Source organism: Crinia signifera, chromosome 7 (assembly GCF_055691185.1).
Source record: "Crinia signifera chromosome 7, ASM5569118v1, whole genome shotgun sequence".
In the NCBI taxonomy this organism is placed as follows: Eukaryota; Metazoa; Chordata; class Amphibia; order Anura; family Myobatrachidae; genus Crinia; species Crinia signifera.
In genome coordinates, this window is record NC_139223.1 from 167,556,376 (window position 1) to 167,571,084 (window position 14,709).

At 45.6% G+C, this 14,709-nt stretch overlaps 1 protein-coding gene across 1 annotated transcript in view; it reads left to right on the forward strand.

Annotated features, from left to right (window-relative positions):
* The window catches only part of COL3A1 (collagen type III alpha 1 chain), a 101,987-nt gene that overhangs the window by 37,990 nt on the left and 49,288 nt on the right, over nucleotides 1-14,709 (forward strand). The window contains exons 3-5 of the mRNA XM_083154255.1: nucleotides 2,035-2,085; nucleotides 3,159-3,284; nucleotides 6,506-6,580. Coding sequence (XP_083010381.1) covers nucleotides 2,035-2,085; nucleotides 3,159-3,284; nucleotides 6,506-6,580 — 252 coding nt within the window. The remainder of the gene's footprint in view (nucleotides 1-2,034; nucleotides 2,086-3,158; nucleotides 3,285-6,505; nucleotides 6,581-14,709) is intronic.

Below are 14,709 nucleotides of genomic sequence, written 5' to 3' on the forward strand. Positions count from 1 at the left end.
CTGTCACTCTTAATATCCTGTCTCTCTCACTCTCCCATCACTCTCTCTCCTGTCACTCTTACTATCCTGTCACTCTTACTGTCCTGTCACTCCTACTGTCCTGTCACGCCTACTGTCCTGTCATTCTTACTATCCTGTCACTCTTACTATCCTGTCACTTCCACTCTCCTGTCACTCTTACTATTCTGTCACTATTTCTGTCCTGTCATTCTTACTATCCTCTCACTCTCCTGTCATTCTTACTATCCTGTCACTTTCACTCTCCTGTCACTCTTACTATCCTGTCACTCTTACTGTCCTGTCACTCTCACTCTCCTGTCACTCTTACTATCCTGTCACTCTTACTGTCCTGTCATTCTTACTATCCTGTCACTCTCACTCTCCTGTCATTCTTACTATCCTGTCACTCTTACGCTCCTGTCACTCTTACTATCCTGTCACTCTTACTATCCTGTCATTCTTACTGTCCTGTCACTCTTACTGTCCTGTCACTCTTACTGTCCTGTCACTCTCACTCTCCCATCATTCTTACTATCCTGTCACTCTCTCTCTCCTGTCACTCTCACTATCCCATCACTCTTACTATTCTGTCATTATTACTATTCTGTCACTCTTACTATCCTGTCATTATTACTATTCTGTCACTCTTACTCTCCTGTCACTCTCAATCTCCTGTCACTCTCACTTTCCTGTCACTCTCACTCTCCTGTCACTCTCTCTCCTGTCACTCTCTCTCTCCTGTCACTCTAACTATCCTGTCACTCTAACTATCCTGTCATTCCTACTGTCCTGTCATTCTTAATATCCTGTCACTCTTACTATACTGTCATTCTTACTATCCTGTCACTCTTAATATCCTGTCACTCTCACTCTCCCATCACTCTCTCTCCTGTCACTCTTACTATCCTGTCACTCTTACTGTCCTGTCACTCCTACTGTCCTGTCACGCCTACTGTCCTGTCATTCTTACTATCCTGTCACTCTTACTATCCTGTCACTTCCACTCTCCTGTCACTCTTACTATTCTGTCACTATTTCTGTCCTGTCATTCTTACTATCCTCTCACTCTCCTGTCATTCTTACTATCCTGTCACTTTCACTCTCCTGTCACTCTTACTATCCTGTCACTCTTACTGTCCTGTCACTCTCACTCTCCTGTCACTCTTACTATCCTGTCACTCTTACTGTCCTGTCATTCTTACTATCCTGTCACTCTCACTCTCCTGTCATTCTTACTATCCTGTCACTCTTACTGTCCTGTCACTCTCACTCTCCTGTCACTCTTACTATCCTGTCACTCTTACTGTCCTGTCATTCTTACTATCCTGTCACTCTCTCTCTCTCTCCCGTCACTCTCACTATCCCGTCACTCTTACTATACTGTCATTCTTACTGTCCTGTCACTCTCTCTCTCCCGTCACTCTCACTGTCCTGTCACTCTTACTGTCCTGTCACTCTCACTCTCCCATCATTCTTACTATCCTGTCACTCACTCTCTCCTGTCACTCTCACTATCCCATCACTCTTACTATTCTGTCATTATTACTATTCTGTCACTCTTACTATCCTGTCATTATTACTATTCTGTCACTCTTACTCTCCTGTCACTCTCAATCTCCTGTCACTCTCACTTTCCTGTCACTCTCACTCTCCTGTCACTCTCACTCTCCTGTCACTCTCACTCTCCTGTCATTTTTACTATACTGTCACTCTCACTATCATGTCACTCTTACTGTCCTGTAATTTTTACTCTCCTGTCACTCTAACTCTCCTGTCATACTAACTCTCCCATCACTCTTACTCTCCCTTCACTCTTTCTCCCCCGACACTCTTACTCTCCTGTCACTCTTACTCTCCCGTCACTCTTACTCTGTCGTCACTCTTACTCTCCCGTCACTCTTACTCTCCCGTCACTCTTACTCTCCCGTCACTCTTACTCTCCTGTCACTCTTATGTACTCTCCCATCACTCTTACTATCTTGTCATTGTAAATATCATGTCAAATCTATCTGACTATGTTCTCTGTTTGCGCAGCCTTCACCAGGAGCAGGTGGAACAGGAGAAAAAGGATCCAAAGGTGACCCTGTAAGTATACAGTATATTGCAGTAATAACAACAACAATATAATTAATAATAATAAAATATTGTAAAAAATACTCTACTGTAGCTGTGAACCTGTGCTATGACCACATGTGGGTTACCTGTACAGCACATGTATATATAATATGCTGTGACCTCAAACCCTTGTAACCTTTTAAGAATTTGCAGTATGGCATTCTACACATGTTCACATACTAGTGTACACCAATGGGGCCATAGGCTCTATTCCAACTAAGGTCATGTCTGTGCAGAGTTTGTATGTCCTCTCCACATGCAATTGATAAACCTACCGGTAAATTAAAAGACAATAATAATATTGTAAGCAAATTCATAGGGGCGTATTCAATCTCCCGCAGCCATCTCCTGATGGGGGAGATGGCTGCAGGGCCCTATTCAATGCTGTCTTCCTTGACAGCATTGAACAGGGGATCTCGGCAGTCAGGCTTCACAAGCAGTCACGCTCGTTCTGCCAAGAACGACCAGGAATTGACGAGCTCCCGGCCGCAACTCGCCCATTCCCGGGTGCTTCTCATGGCCACGCCCCCTTCTTGTCCCGCGGCAGGTGGGACATTAAATCCCACCTGCAAATTCTTCGTCGAGTAGACCGAGAATGGGACAGGTTTGCGGCTGTCGGGCCAGCCCGACAGCAGTGACCCAACATTGAATACCCCCCATAGTCTCCTGAATAGATAAACCACACAGAATCCGGATATTAGGTCAACAGATACTAGGACAACAGTCAATAGGATTACCTCTATTGGTCTTTATTTTCAATGGTGACCTTGAGCAAGCCGGCCTTTTCAGCGTCATCCTAGAGACTTTCTGCCTTAAGACTGTCAACCTTATGAACCAAACCCAACCACAACTGTAAAGTAACTGATTGTAACTAACTCAGTGGCACTGATTGGACATTTACTTGTAGTATCCCTTCCAAATTTACTAACACAAGACACAAGGAATCCCGTACACATATTACCAGAGAGCTAGAACATAATATGTAAGGGAATTACAATACATAATCCTCCATGTATACAATAAGTTCTGTTCCTGCATTATAGGGTCCTCCTGGCATCCCCGGCAGAAATGGAGAGAACGGCAGTCCCGGTATACCAGGATCCCCGGGTCTTCCTGGACCCCCCGGAATATGCGAGTCCTGTGGGTCCGCGGCTGGTGGTGGAGATATAGTAGGTGGAAAGTTCCAATTGACATTTATTCTGTGGACGTATTCTGTAGGAACAATTAGTATACAGTACATCTAATTTATGCAGAGATCTAATTATAGTCTATAAGCCATACACAGAATTACTCATGAACAATGATATGTGTATGATGTATGATATGGTTCACTAAAGAGAGTACTACAGAACATTTTATATTTTCTAAAAATATCTATAGAAGGGAATAGGCGGCACTTTCTTTGTTTTCCATATACTGATACAACAGAAGTAACTGACTTGGATCAATAGAAAGACTTGCAGGGTCTTTACTTATTTCATTTATCTACATAGTGTATACTTATTTCAGATGTATCTCTCTAACTGAGTTGTATTATCATTGTTATTTTGTGACCTAATTATTTCAATAACTAGTATAATTCAGGGCCAGATTTATCAAGCTTCTTGTAACCAAGCACTGTATCAAGTGTTCACTTCCTGCCACACAAGTGCTCACTTCCTGCCACACAAGCGCTCACTTCCTGCCACACAAGGGCTCACTTCCTGCCACACAAGCTCTCACTTCCTGCCACACAAGGGCTCACTTCCTGCCACACAAGCGCTCACTTCCTGCCACACAAGCGCTCACTTCCTGTCACACAAGGGTTCACTTCCTGCCACACAAGGGCTCACTTCCTGCCACACAAGTGCTCACTTCCTGCTACACAAGGGCTCACTTCCTGCCACACAAGGGCTTACTTCCTGCCACGCAAATGCTCACTTCCTGCCATGTAATTTTATTTGTGCACGCGTGACAGAAAAAGAGTAATGTCATAACAGTAAGTTATTGAACACTTAGCTGGCACAGTCTCATGGAGTGCTAGTCAGTTGGGTTTCAGCTGACCCGGGCACGTGCCATGAAGCAACCATGCCTTTTCCCTGCGTCCCAAGGATTTCCTCCTCTTGCAAAATGTAATTACTGTACATGCAATAATACAAATTCAATTAATCTAATCTAAATTAACTACAGGGACCGGTTGATTTCGCCTTAAGGAAACAAACAGAAATGTAAATTAAGTCATGTAAATAGGGGCCCACAAATTCAAATGTTTTCGCTACGATTGGAGTTCTGTTTCAGATGGGATGTTGCTATGGGTAACCAATCAGAATCTACTTCTTATTAATTTAGCACTTCTTAAAGATAATAGATAGAAGCTGATTGGTTGCCCATAGCAACATATTAAATGAAATAGAACCCACATCTTAGCCAGGGCCGGTGCAAGGGTTCTTGGCACCCTAGGCAATACATCTGCCAACTCCCCCCACACACACACACACACACACACACACAGGCTCACACACAGGGGATTGTGAGTTTAGAGGGGGGCACCAGGTGGGGTGAGTTGGGCACATAGAGGGAAGAGTGGGTACAAGGAAATTGTAAGGGGAGGAGAGGGTCACAGGGGGTGGTGATGGTATCTGTCAGGTCACGCTGGTGCGGGAGAGGATGAAGAAGATGCTCATCATTGGAAACAGCGCACATGTACCCACAAAATATGAGACACATCTTTATCCCCCGCGATAAACATATGTGCGGTACTCACCACTGAGCATGGCACAGATCCGGTGGCATCAGCAGGTAGGACCCGTGTCTGGAGGCACAGCAGGACACGGAATGGCCAGTTCTCAGCCTTTGATCAGGTTCTGCTGCTCCCGGCTAACAGCACACTGAAGTGCAGCAATTGGGCACGCACACACCAGCTGGGTGCTTAGGAGGGGGCCGAACACATTAGACACTGGTGCTTGGGGGCGCACATATTAGCCGGCGGGTGCTTGGGGGGGTAAGGGGACTGCACACATTAGCCACCGGGTGCTTGGGGGGGGGGGGCTAGGGGATTACACACATTAGGTGCCTGGTGACTGAGGGGGAACGCACACACCAGCGGGGTTGAGGATGTGCAGGGACCGCACACCCATGGGTGGGCAGGGGGGTGACTGCACACACGAGATGCGATGAGTATCTGATGCTGGGGCGGGCTCAGTCACTGCTACCAGGCATAGGTGCTTAAGCGTGGGTGGCGAGAGGTGCGCTGTGTACACATACAGTATATGTTCGCAAGGAGGCACTGCTCCATGTTGGTTCTCCCGGCTGCAGTGCACAGCGCCAATGTGGGTGTGAGGGGCGAGGGCGGTCGGTGTGGTGAGGGAAGGCTGCATAGGCAGCTGCTGTGTGATTGATGCGCCTGCCTTCCGGAAACCATGGGTTTCTTTTTAAAGAGATGCCAGGAGATAATTGGCAGACGCTGCTGGGACCCGCGGTGCTGCTTCATTTAAATGATAAATAAAGGGCGCCCTCCAGCGGCCAGCGCCCTAGGCAGCTGCCTAAAGCTGCCTAGTGGTAGCGCCGGCCCTGATCTTAGTAAATACCCCCTGGTATGATATTTCGACACTTAAGCTGTTGACAGTCAAAATGCAAATAGAATAATGTCAACATTAGAATGCCGATACTGTATTTAAGTTACTTACAGTATTGTAATTGTGCATTATAATTATAGCATTATAATTTAAAACATGTGTACCCCCTCTACCCACACACACCACCCGGTTATAATGTACCCTCTACCCACACACACCACCCGGTTATAATGTACCCTCTACCCACACACACCACCCGGTTATAGTGTACCCCCTTACCCACACACACCACCCGGTTACAGTGTATCTCCTACCCACCCACACACCACCCGGTTATAGTGTACCCCCTTACCCACACACACACTGCACCCAGTTATAGTGTACCCCCTTACCCCCCCACCCACACACACACACACCACCCGGTTATAGTGTACCCCCATACCCACACACACACAGCACCCTGTTATAGTGTACCCCCTTACCCACACATACACACACACACACACACACACTGGTTATAGTGTACCCCCTTACCCCCACACACACACACACACACACCACCCGTTTATAGTGTATCCCCTTACCCCCACACACACCACCCGTTTATAGTGTACCCCCTTACCCACACACCCCTTGGTTACAGTGTTGGTGCACATACATTATCCTCTGCCAGCAGAACAGAGGAACATCCAACTGTGCATGGGCACCTACATGACTATACATGGCAGTAGTAAAATGCAAATACATCATTAGACCATTATACATTAGAACCCCTTTTGCGTAAAACATAGTAAAATATTAATAATGATGATTTTTAATTTCCTGTTTTTTTACAGAACTTTCGTCCTCAGTATGATTCCAAATCTGGATATGACACTAAGTCAGCTGGCCAAGGGGGCCAAAGTGTTATGGTGGGTGAGATGATACCTGGCATCACTAACACGTCATTCTCATTATCTTTTTCTTTTTGCAGAAACCAATCAAAGGAGGTGATTTATGTTTACAGTATTGGCTCATGGACATTATCACATCATCAGCGAACCAGTGTGATCTATATTCCCCTGACACACATTTATTATAGCATCGGGGACAATGTGTATGCCAAGAAATGTGCCCATGTTTGTCTTTTAGGGGCCTATTCAATTGCAAATGTAAAAAAAAAAAAAAAAAAAAAAAAAACGAAATGATGCTGCGCCGGTTTTTTCTGCAGACGAGCGTTTTTCCTATTCAGTAATCAGGGAGGAAACCGTCTGCGGTAATTTCTATAGGAACTAGCGCAGCCTGCCAAGCAAGTATAGAATGTATAGACTAGTTTCAGAACTACTTGGACACCCCTCAACCCCAAAGGGGGTCATTTACTAAGATGGGAGTTCTATTTCAGATGGTATGTTGCCCTAGGCAACCAATCAGATCCTAACTATTATCTCATTTAAGGTGCTTAACAAATAAGTAGATTCTCTTTGGTTGCCTATAGCAACATCCCATCTTAGTACATTTGCCCTAAAGACTCTGTGGAAGTTTTCAATGAGCTTAATTAGTCCAATAATTACATGTCGTTATTGGATTTTAAGAAACTCCTCAAAATACGCACCGTGGCCCTTATTCTAGTTGACTCGGACAGATGCATATTTCGAACAGCCACTGAGTGTTCTTAGCCCCGCCTTCCGCACGGATCGCTCACACCGTCCGAATGCGGTAAGACGCTGAGAGAATGGGCCGCGAGTGGATGTTTCTTGTGATCAACTCCCCCATTTATTTATTTATTAACAGTTTCTTCAATAGCTCAGCAGATTCTGTTGCGCTTTACAATAGTAGACAGTGATAAAACAAACTGGGTAACAACAGACAGGCTTGGAGGAAGGAGAGCCCTGCTGCAAGCTTACAATCTATAGATCTGTGGGAACCTCGTTTTCTGTATGGAATTCACGCCGTATTCGGACAAGCACAGCGTTCGCACATGCACAGATACGCCTCTGCACATGCGCAAACACCAAACATCAGCTGTCAGACCGCACTTGCAGACTCAATCAGAATAAGGGCCTGTGTGTGGGTATTATTTTAAATCACTAATGAAATATATACATACATATATATATATGTACTTTTCTGTTTGACAGAAACAGATTCATTAAGAAACTAATGAATGCCCATCTAGGACAAACCCAAAAATTCACTTAAAGCTACACGCACTGCCCTGAATCTGAATTTGATTGCAAACAAGACAAACCTGGCACTTAGAGTCTGATTCAGTCCTGTAAGTTAGGCTGCAATTTTTGCAGACGGACATGCTGCACTACAGGTGGGGCAGATGTAACAGGTGCAGAGATTTGTTAGATTTGGGGCATACTTCCTTGCCTACTTTTAAAAACTAGATTTAGGGAGATTATAGAATTTTGCACAGCGCCCCATTGAAGGGGCGTGTCATGCTCCACCCAAAGGGCATGTCTAGTTCCATATATGGAGTGATTGTGAAAAGAGATTGTGAATGTGGCACCTAGAAGCGTGGGTGTGTACTGCTACATCTGAGAGGAATCTTGTAACATGACATAAATCCAAATGTAGATGAGCCCCAAAGCAGTTAGTAAGAGCTACTATACTTGGTAAAGTGCTGGGAAATGGTGCTGATAACTATGATGTAACAGTGTAATGTGGGCTAGGTGACATGAGGGAGATTGCTAGACTAATGAGGGAGAGAGGGAGATTGCTGCTATGTCAGGGAGTCTCCTGCAGAAAGCAAGAGGGTAGGAAACTATGATTTGGGGGAGTTATTTTGTTTCAGTGCAGGGTAAAAATGGTCAGATTATTCTTACACTGCAATTTAGAATTCAGTTTGAGCACACCCCACCCAAATGTAACTCTCTGCACATGTTACATCTGCCCCACCTGCAGTGCAGCATGGTAGGGGGTACAGATAGACAATTAGATGGGCAGGTGAATGGACAGATACATAGAATTATACTTGCCTACCTCATTAATTTCTATTAACGTCTCATGCAGCTTCTTTTTTTGCAGCCTAACCCCGACTCTCTGTATTACATCGTCCTCTGCAGTCTAACATCATTTCTCATTCATAATATTTCAGCAATAGGGCATGGACCATTCCTGCATTACTGTAGGGCTAATACACTGCAAGTACAGAAGGGTCTGGTCAGAACGGGCAAACCACATCTATTAATTCCTCCACAATCCAGTGTACCCACATGCACCACCTGGTTACAGTGTGCCCCCTATCCACACACACCACCTGGTTACAGTGTGCCCCCTATCCACACACACCACCTGGTTACAGTGTACCCCCTACCCACACACACCACCTGGTTACAGTGTACCCCCTACCCACATACACCACCTGGTTACAGTGTACCCCTTTCACACATACACCACCTGGTTACAGTGCACCCCCTACCTGTTAGATTGCAGCGCTCAGCGCCTGTCTCCGCATACACTGCTTAGTGTGAGACTTACAGTCTTCCTTTTCCCCCTTGCAGCCAACGTAGTTAAGCGTCACCCTGAGTGACAGGTCGCTTAAGCGAATAGCAGGGCAGAGACCCCTGACCCTGCTGGCAGCGTTACTTTTTCCTGTGAGGAAGTCCCCGCGTTAGAGTGTGCCTCAGATCGTGTGTGACTCCGTCCATGCTGTTTGTAGCTCCACGTGCACCGGAGCGCATAGGAGCAAGCCCCCGCTGTAAACCCGTTACCAGCGTGACCTTTTGCACAGGGAGATCAGTCATCATTGGCAGCAGCGAGACTGGGAGAGATACCGCAGCGTAAACCAGCAGACTGTCATTTACCCTGCACGCGCCAAAACGCTACAGCTAAGTAACAACCAGAGACTGTCGTTACCAAATGTACAAGTTGTATTACTGCTTGAAGTTAACACATGAAGTACTGTTGTAACCTACAAGCCTGCCACTTGAATAAACCCTTCAAACTGGTTATATCTTCTAAGTGTGAGGTCTAACAACCACACTGCACGTACTTATATACACTCTGCCAATAGGTTATGGGCCCAGCACGTCACGTGCGCGAAGATTAACCCCCTGAAGACAAAGTGCTAGCGCAGTACATAAAAGAACACAAAGGAATTATTTCTAAATTGCCATTTGTGGAAGAGTTAACGAGAATGCACAGTACAGGGCATAGCATGAACTTTCCAAAGCTCAAAGGCTCAGAGAATTACACTACATGGAAGTTCGCTATGGAAATGCAGCTTAAGAGGGAGAAGCTATGGAAAGTCACAATAGCCCCAGGAGAAAGTCCAAACCCAGAAGAGGTAGACAAGGCCATTGGCACAATAGGCCTGGCTGTGGAGCAGCATGTTTATTCTACTATCTGTGGGAAGGAGTCCGCTAAGGACATGTGGACAACTCTACAAGGTGCTTATGAAAATAAAGGCTTAATGAGAAGGATAAGTCTGAGACGCACACTGTATGGAACAAAATTGAATGCATGCAAGGACATGAACGATTATATTGATAAAATACTATCGATAGCTCAGCAATTGGCGTGTGTAGGAGCAAAAGTGGATGAGGAAGAAGTAGCAATGGTAATGCTGCAGAATTTGACAGAGGAATTTGACTTTCTGGTTGTCGCACTAGAGTCAAATGAGACCAAGCTTACAACTGAAGTTGTGAGAGCCAAACTACTACAGTTCCAAGAGAGAATCCACAAGGATGCCATAGCTGAAGGTTCTGCCTTAGTAGCAAAGGGTGCGAAACCCAAGAAATGCACATTCAAATGTTATGTGTGCCACAAAGTAGGGCACAAGGCTTCAGAATGCAGGCTGAAGAACACTAGTGGCATGCACAAGCGGCATGATAAGAAGAACGAGTCAGCACTGAATGTAACAGACAAGCCAAGGAGGGATCTCTGGTACATGGACTCGGGAGCCTCTAGACACTTCAGCTGCAACAAGGAGTGGTTCAATTCTTTAACACAGTGTAACCCCACAACAGTTACCGGGATTGGTGAAAAGATCCTTACTGCTTCAAGTGTTGGGACAATCACAGTGAGACTAAGAATTGAGGGACAGACAGTAGTCACAGATATCCAAGACGTCCTGTATGTACCAGAATTGGGAAGTAACCTCATCGCTATCAGCGTACTCGAGGCAAAAGGCTACAGAGTCCAGTTTGCAAAGGGCAAGTGCATGGTGCATAATGAAAGAGGGACTGTAATTGCTTCAGCAACCCGATGCAACCAACTATACGTCCTAGACACAGATGAATGTGTAGCTTTGGCAGCCTCTGCTGAAAATGAGTCCATGGAGCTCTGGCACAGACGTTTGGGACACTTAGGATATGATAATGTCCAGAAATTAGCTGATGGGATGGCAACAGGAATCACAGTGAAAGACACCGGAAGACCTGTGTGCGAGAGTTGCATAAAAGGCAAGCAGACCCGCAACCCATTTCCCAAGTCAGCAGGCAGAGCAGAAACACAACTAGCTCTGGTACACACAGATGTGTGCGGACCAATGGAAGAGGAGTCAACCAGTGGTTACAAATACTTCATGACTCTCATCGATGACGCCACAAGAATGACACACGTATACTTCATAAAGAAGAAAAGTGAGGTGGTCAAGAAAATTGTGGAGTACAAGAACCTAGTGGAAACTCAGACGGGCCTAAAACTAAAGGTCCTGAGATCCGACAATGGGGGAGAGTACGAAAATGAAGTACTAACCGACTTCCTAAAAAGGCATGGCATAAAGCATCAGCTGACGATGGCCTACACGCCTGAACAGAATGGCGTAAGTGAAAGGGCGAACAGAACAATCGTTGAAAGAGCACGAGCGATGGTGAACGATGCTGGCCTGGAGAAGAGTTTTTGGGCAGAAGCTGTATCTACTGCAGTATACCTGAAAAACAGAACACCTACAGTGGCCGTGAAGGGAAAAACCCCCTTAGAGGCCTGGTCTGGGAAGAAGCCAGACATCAGTCACCTCCGTGTCTTTGGGAGCAGAGCTTATGCACATATACCAAAAGAGAGAAGGAAGAAACTTGACCCAAAATCAAGACAGTGCATATTGCTAGGCTATTGTGAGGAGAGCAAAGGGTACAGGCTCTGGGATGCAGAGAACAGACGTCTCCTGAAATCAAGAGATGTGATATTTCAAGAAACAGCATCACCCACAAAAGCAAAAGAGCAAGAAAAGCAAGCACTAGTAGAGGTATGTGAAATAGAAAGCATACCTGCAACAGAAAATACTGAAGGAGGAAGCGAACCAACTAAAAGAGCTTCTGTAAGAAGAAACAAGGGCATACCAGCCAGAAGATATGAGGAAGAATATGCGAATATTGTTTTCAGTGAACCTCAGAGTATTCAAGAAGCGAAAGCGTGCAGTGATTGGGCGAAATGGAAATCTGCAATAGACACAGAGTTATCAGCACTGAGAGAGAACGATACTTGGACCATAGTAAATAGGCCAAGCAACCGCAAGACAGTCAAGAACAAGTGGGTCTTCTGCAAGAAGTTAAATTCAGACGGAGAAGTTGCCCGTTACAAAGCCCGTCTTGTTGCTAAGGGATACACACAGAGATCCGGAATTGACTATGGGGAGATATACTCACCTGTTGCGAGGTATAACACTCTCAGATTAGTAATTGCAGTCGCCACTTTACAAGACTTACTGCTATACCAACTAGACTTCGATTCAGCGTTTCTAAATGGAGAACTACTTGAAGAGATCTATATGGAATCACCAGATCATTATGATGAGAATGAACTTCAGACAGAGAAAGTGTGTCTTCTGAAGAAATCCATATATGGCCTAAAGCAGAGTGGTCGTTGCTGGTACATAAAATTGGACACAGTACTGCTTGAAATGAATTTTATTAGATCAGAGACTGACCACTGCCTTTATCACAAAACTCTGGGAGAAAAGTTGTTCATCATAGCAGTCTATGTGGATGATATACTTATAGCAGGTCACGAAGATCACATCACAAGTGTGAGAGATCAACTGAAACAGAGATTCAAGTTGAAAGACTTAGGTCCAGCCAATCATCTGTTGGGCATGAGGATTGTTCAAAACTTGCAAAAGGGAACAGTCACAGTCGACCAACAAACGTACACCGAGGCAACAATCTTGAAGTATGGGATGGCAGACTCCAAGTCAGTGAATACACCAATTGACAAAAGCGTCAAGATTACAAAAAGTATGTCACCAACCACACAAGAAGAAATAGAGGAAATGCAAGATGTTCCTTACAAGAACGTGGTTGGAAGTCTTATGTATGCAAGCATTGGAACTCGTCCAGACATCACTCATGCAGTCAGTCGGGTGAGCCAATTTGCAATAAATCCTGGAAGACAACATTGGATCGCAGTGAAGAGGATTCTGAGATACCTAAAAGGTACAAGTTCCTTGAAATTAAAATTCGCCAAGACAAGCAATTCAAATTTGAAAGTCTTCTGCGATGCCGACTGGGGAGCAGATGAAGATGATCGTCGTTCCCACACCGGTTACCTGTTCACACTGGCCGGAGCAGCAGTTAGTTGGGCGAGTAGAAAACAACCGACCGTTGCTCTCTCAACAACCGAGGCCGAATACATGGCTCTCACAGAGACATCAAAAGAAGCACTCTGGATCAAAGAGACTTTGTGTGAGTTAGGTCTACTTTATGAAGAAGAGACTATCAGTATCGCATGTGATAACAGGGGAGCAATAGATCTTTCCTGTACTACCAAGCACCATGGAAGGTCAAAGCACATCGCGATAAGACATCACTTCATCAGAGAACTAGTGGAGAACAAGTCCATCGATGTTGAATACATTGCAAGTGAACAGAATGTCGCTGACATGCTTACTAAAGGACTGTCGAGAAACTTGCTTATTAAGTTCGTGAAGGACTGTGGACTTGTCTAAGTTCAAAAATGTTGATTTGAAGTTTTTGATGTTCTGAATGTCTTTTTTCTCTCTAACCATATTTTCGGTTACAGGTATTACAAAAGGACAAAGCATTGTATTGAGTTCTTTTATGTAGCCGAAGACAGCCTTAAGCGAGGGGGAGTGTTAGATTGCAGCGCTCAGCGCCTGTCTCCGCATACACTGCTTAGTGTGAGACTTACAGTCTTCCTTTTCCCCCTTGCAGCCAACGTAGTTAAGCGTCACCCTGAGTGACAGGTCGCTTAAGCGAATAGCAGGGCAGAGACCCCTGACCCTGCTGGCAGCGTTACTTTTTCCTGTGAGGAAGTCCCCGCGTTAGAGTGTGCCTCAGATCGTGTGTGACTCCGTCCATGCTGTTTGTAGCTCCACGTGCACCGGAGCGCATAGGAGCAAGCCCCCGCTGTAAACCCGTTACCAGCGTGACCTTTTGCACAGGGAGATCAGTCATCATTGGCAGCAGCGAGACTGGGAGAGATACCGCAGCGTAAACCAGCAGACTGTCATTTACCCTGCACGCGCCAAAACGCTACAGCTAAGTAACAACCAGAGACTGTCGTTACCAAATGTACAAGTTGTATTACTGCTTGAAGTTAACACATGAAGTACTGTTGTAACCTACAAGCCTGCCACTTGAATAAACCCTTCAAACTGGTTATATCTTCTAAGTGTGAGGTCTAACAACCACACTGCACGTACTTATATACACTCTGCCAATACTACCCACATACACCACCTGGTTACAGTGTACCCCCTACCCACATACACCACCTGGTTACAGTGTACCCCCTACCCACATACACCACCTGGTTACAGTGCACCCCCTACCCACATACACCACCTGGTTACAGTGCACCCCCTACCCATATACACCACCTGGTTACAGTGTACCCCCTATCCACATACACCACCTGGTTACAGTGTAACCCCTATCCACATACACCACCTGGTTACAGTGTACCCCTTTCACACATACACCACCTGGTTACAGTGCACCCCCTACCCACATACACCACCTGGTTACAGTGTACCCCCTACCCACATACACCACCTGGTTACAGTGTACCCCCTACCCACATACACCACCTGGTTACAGTGCACCCCCTACCCACATACACCACCTGGTTACAGTGCACCCCCTACCCATATACA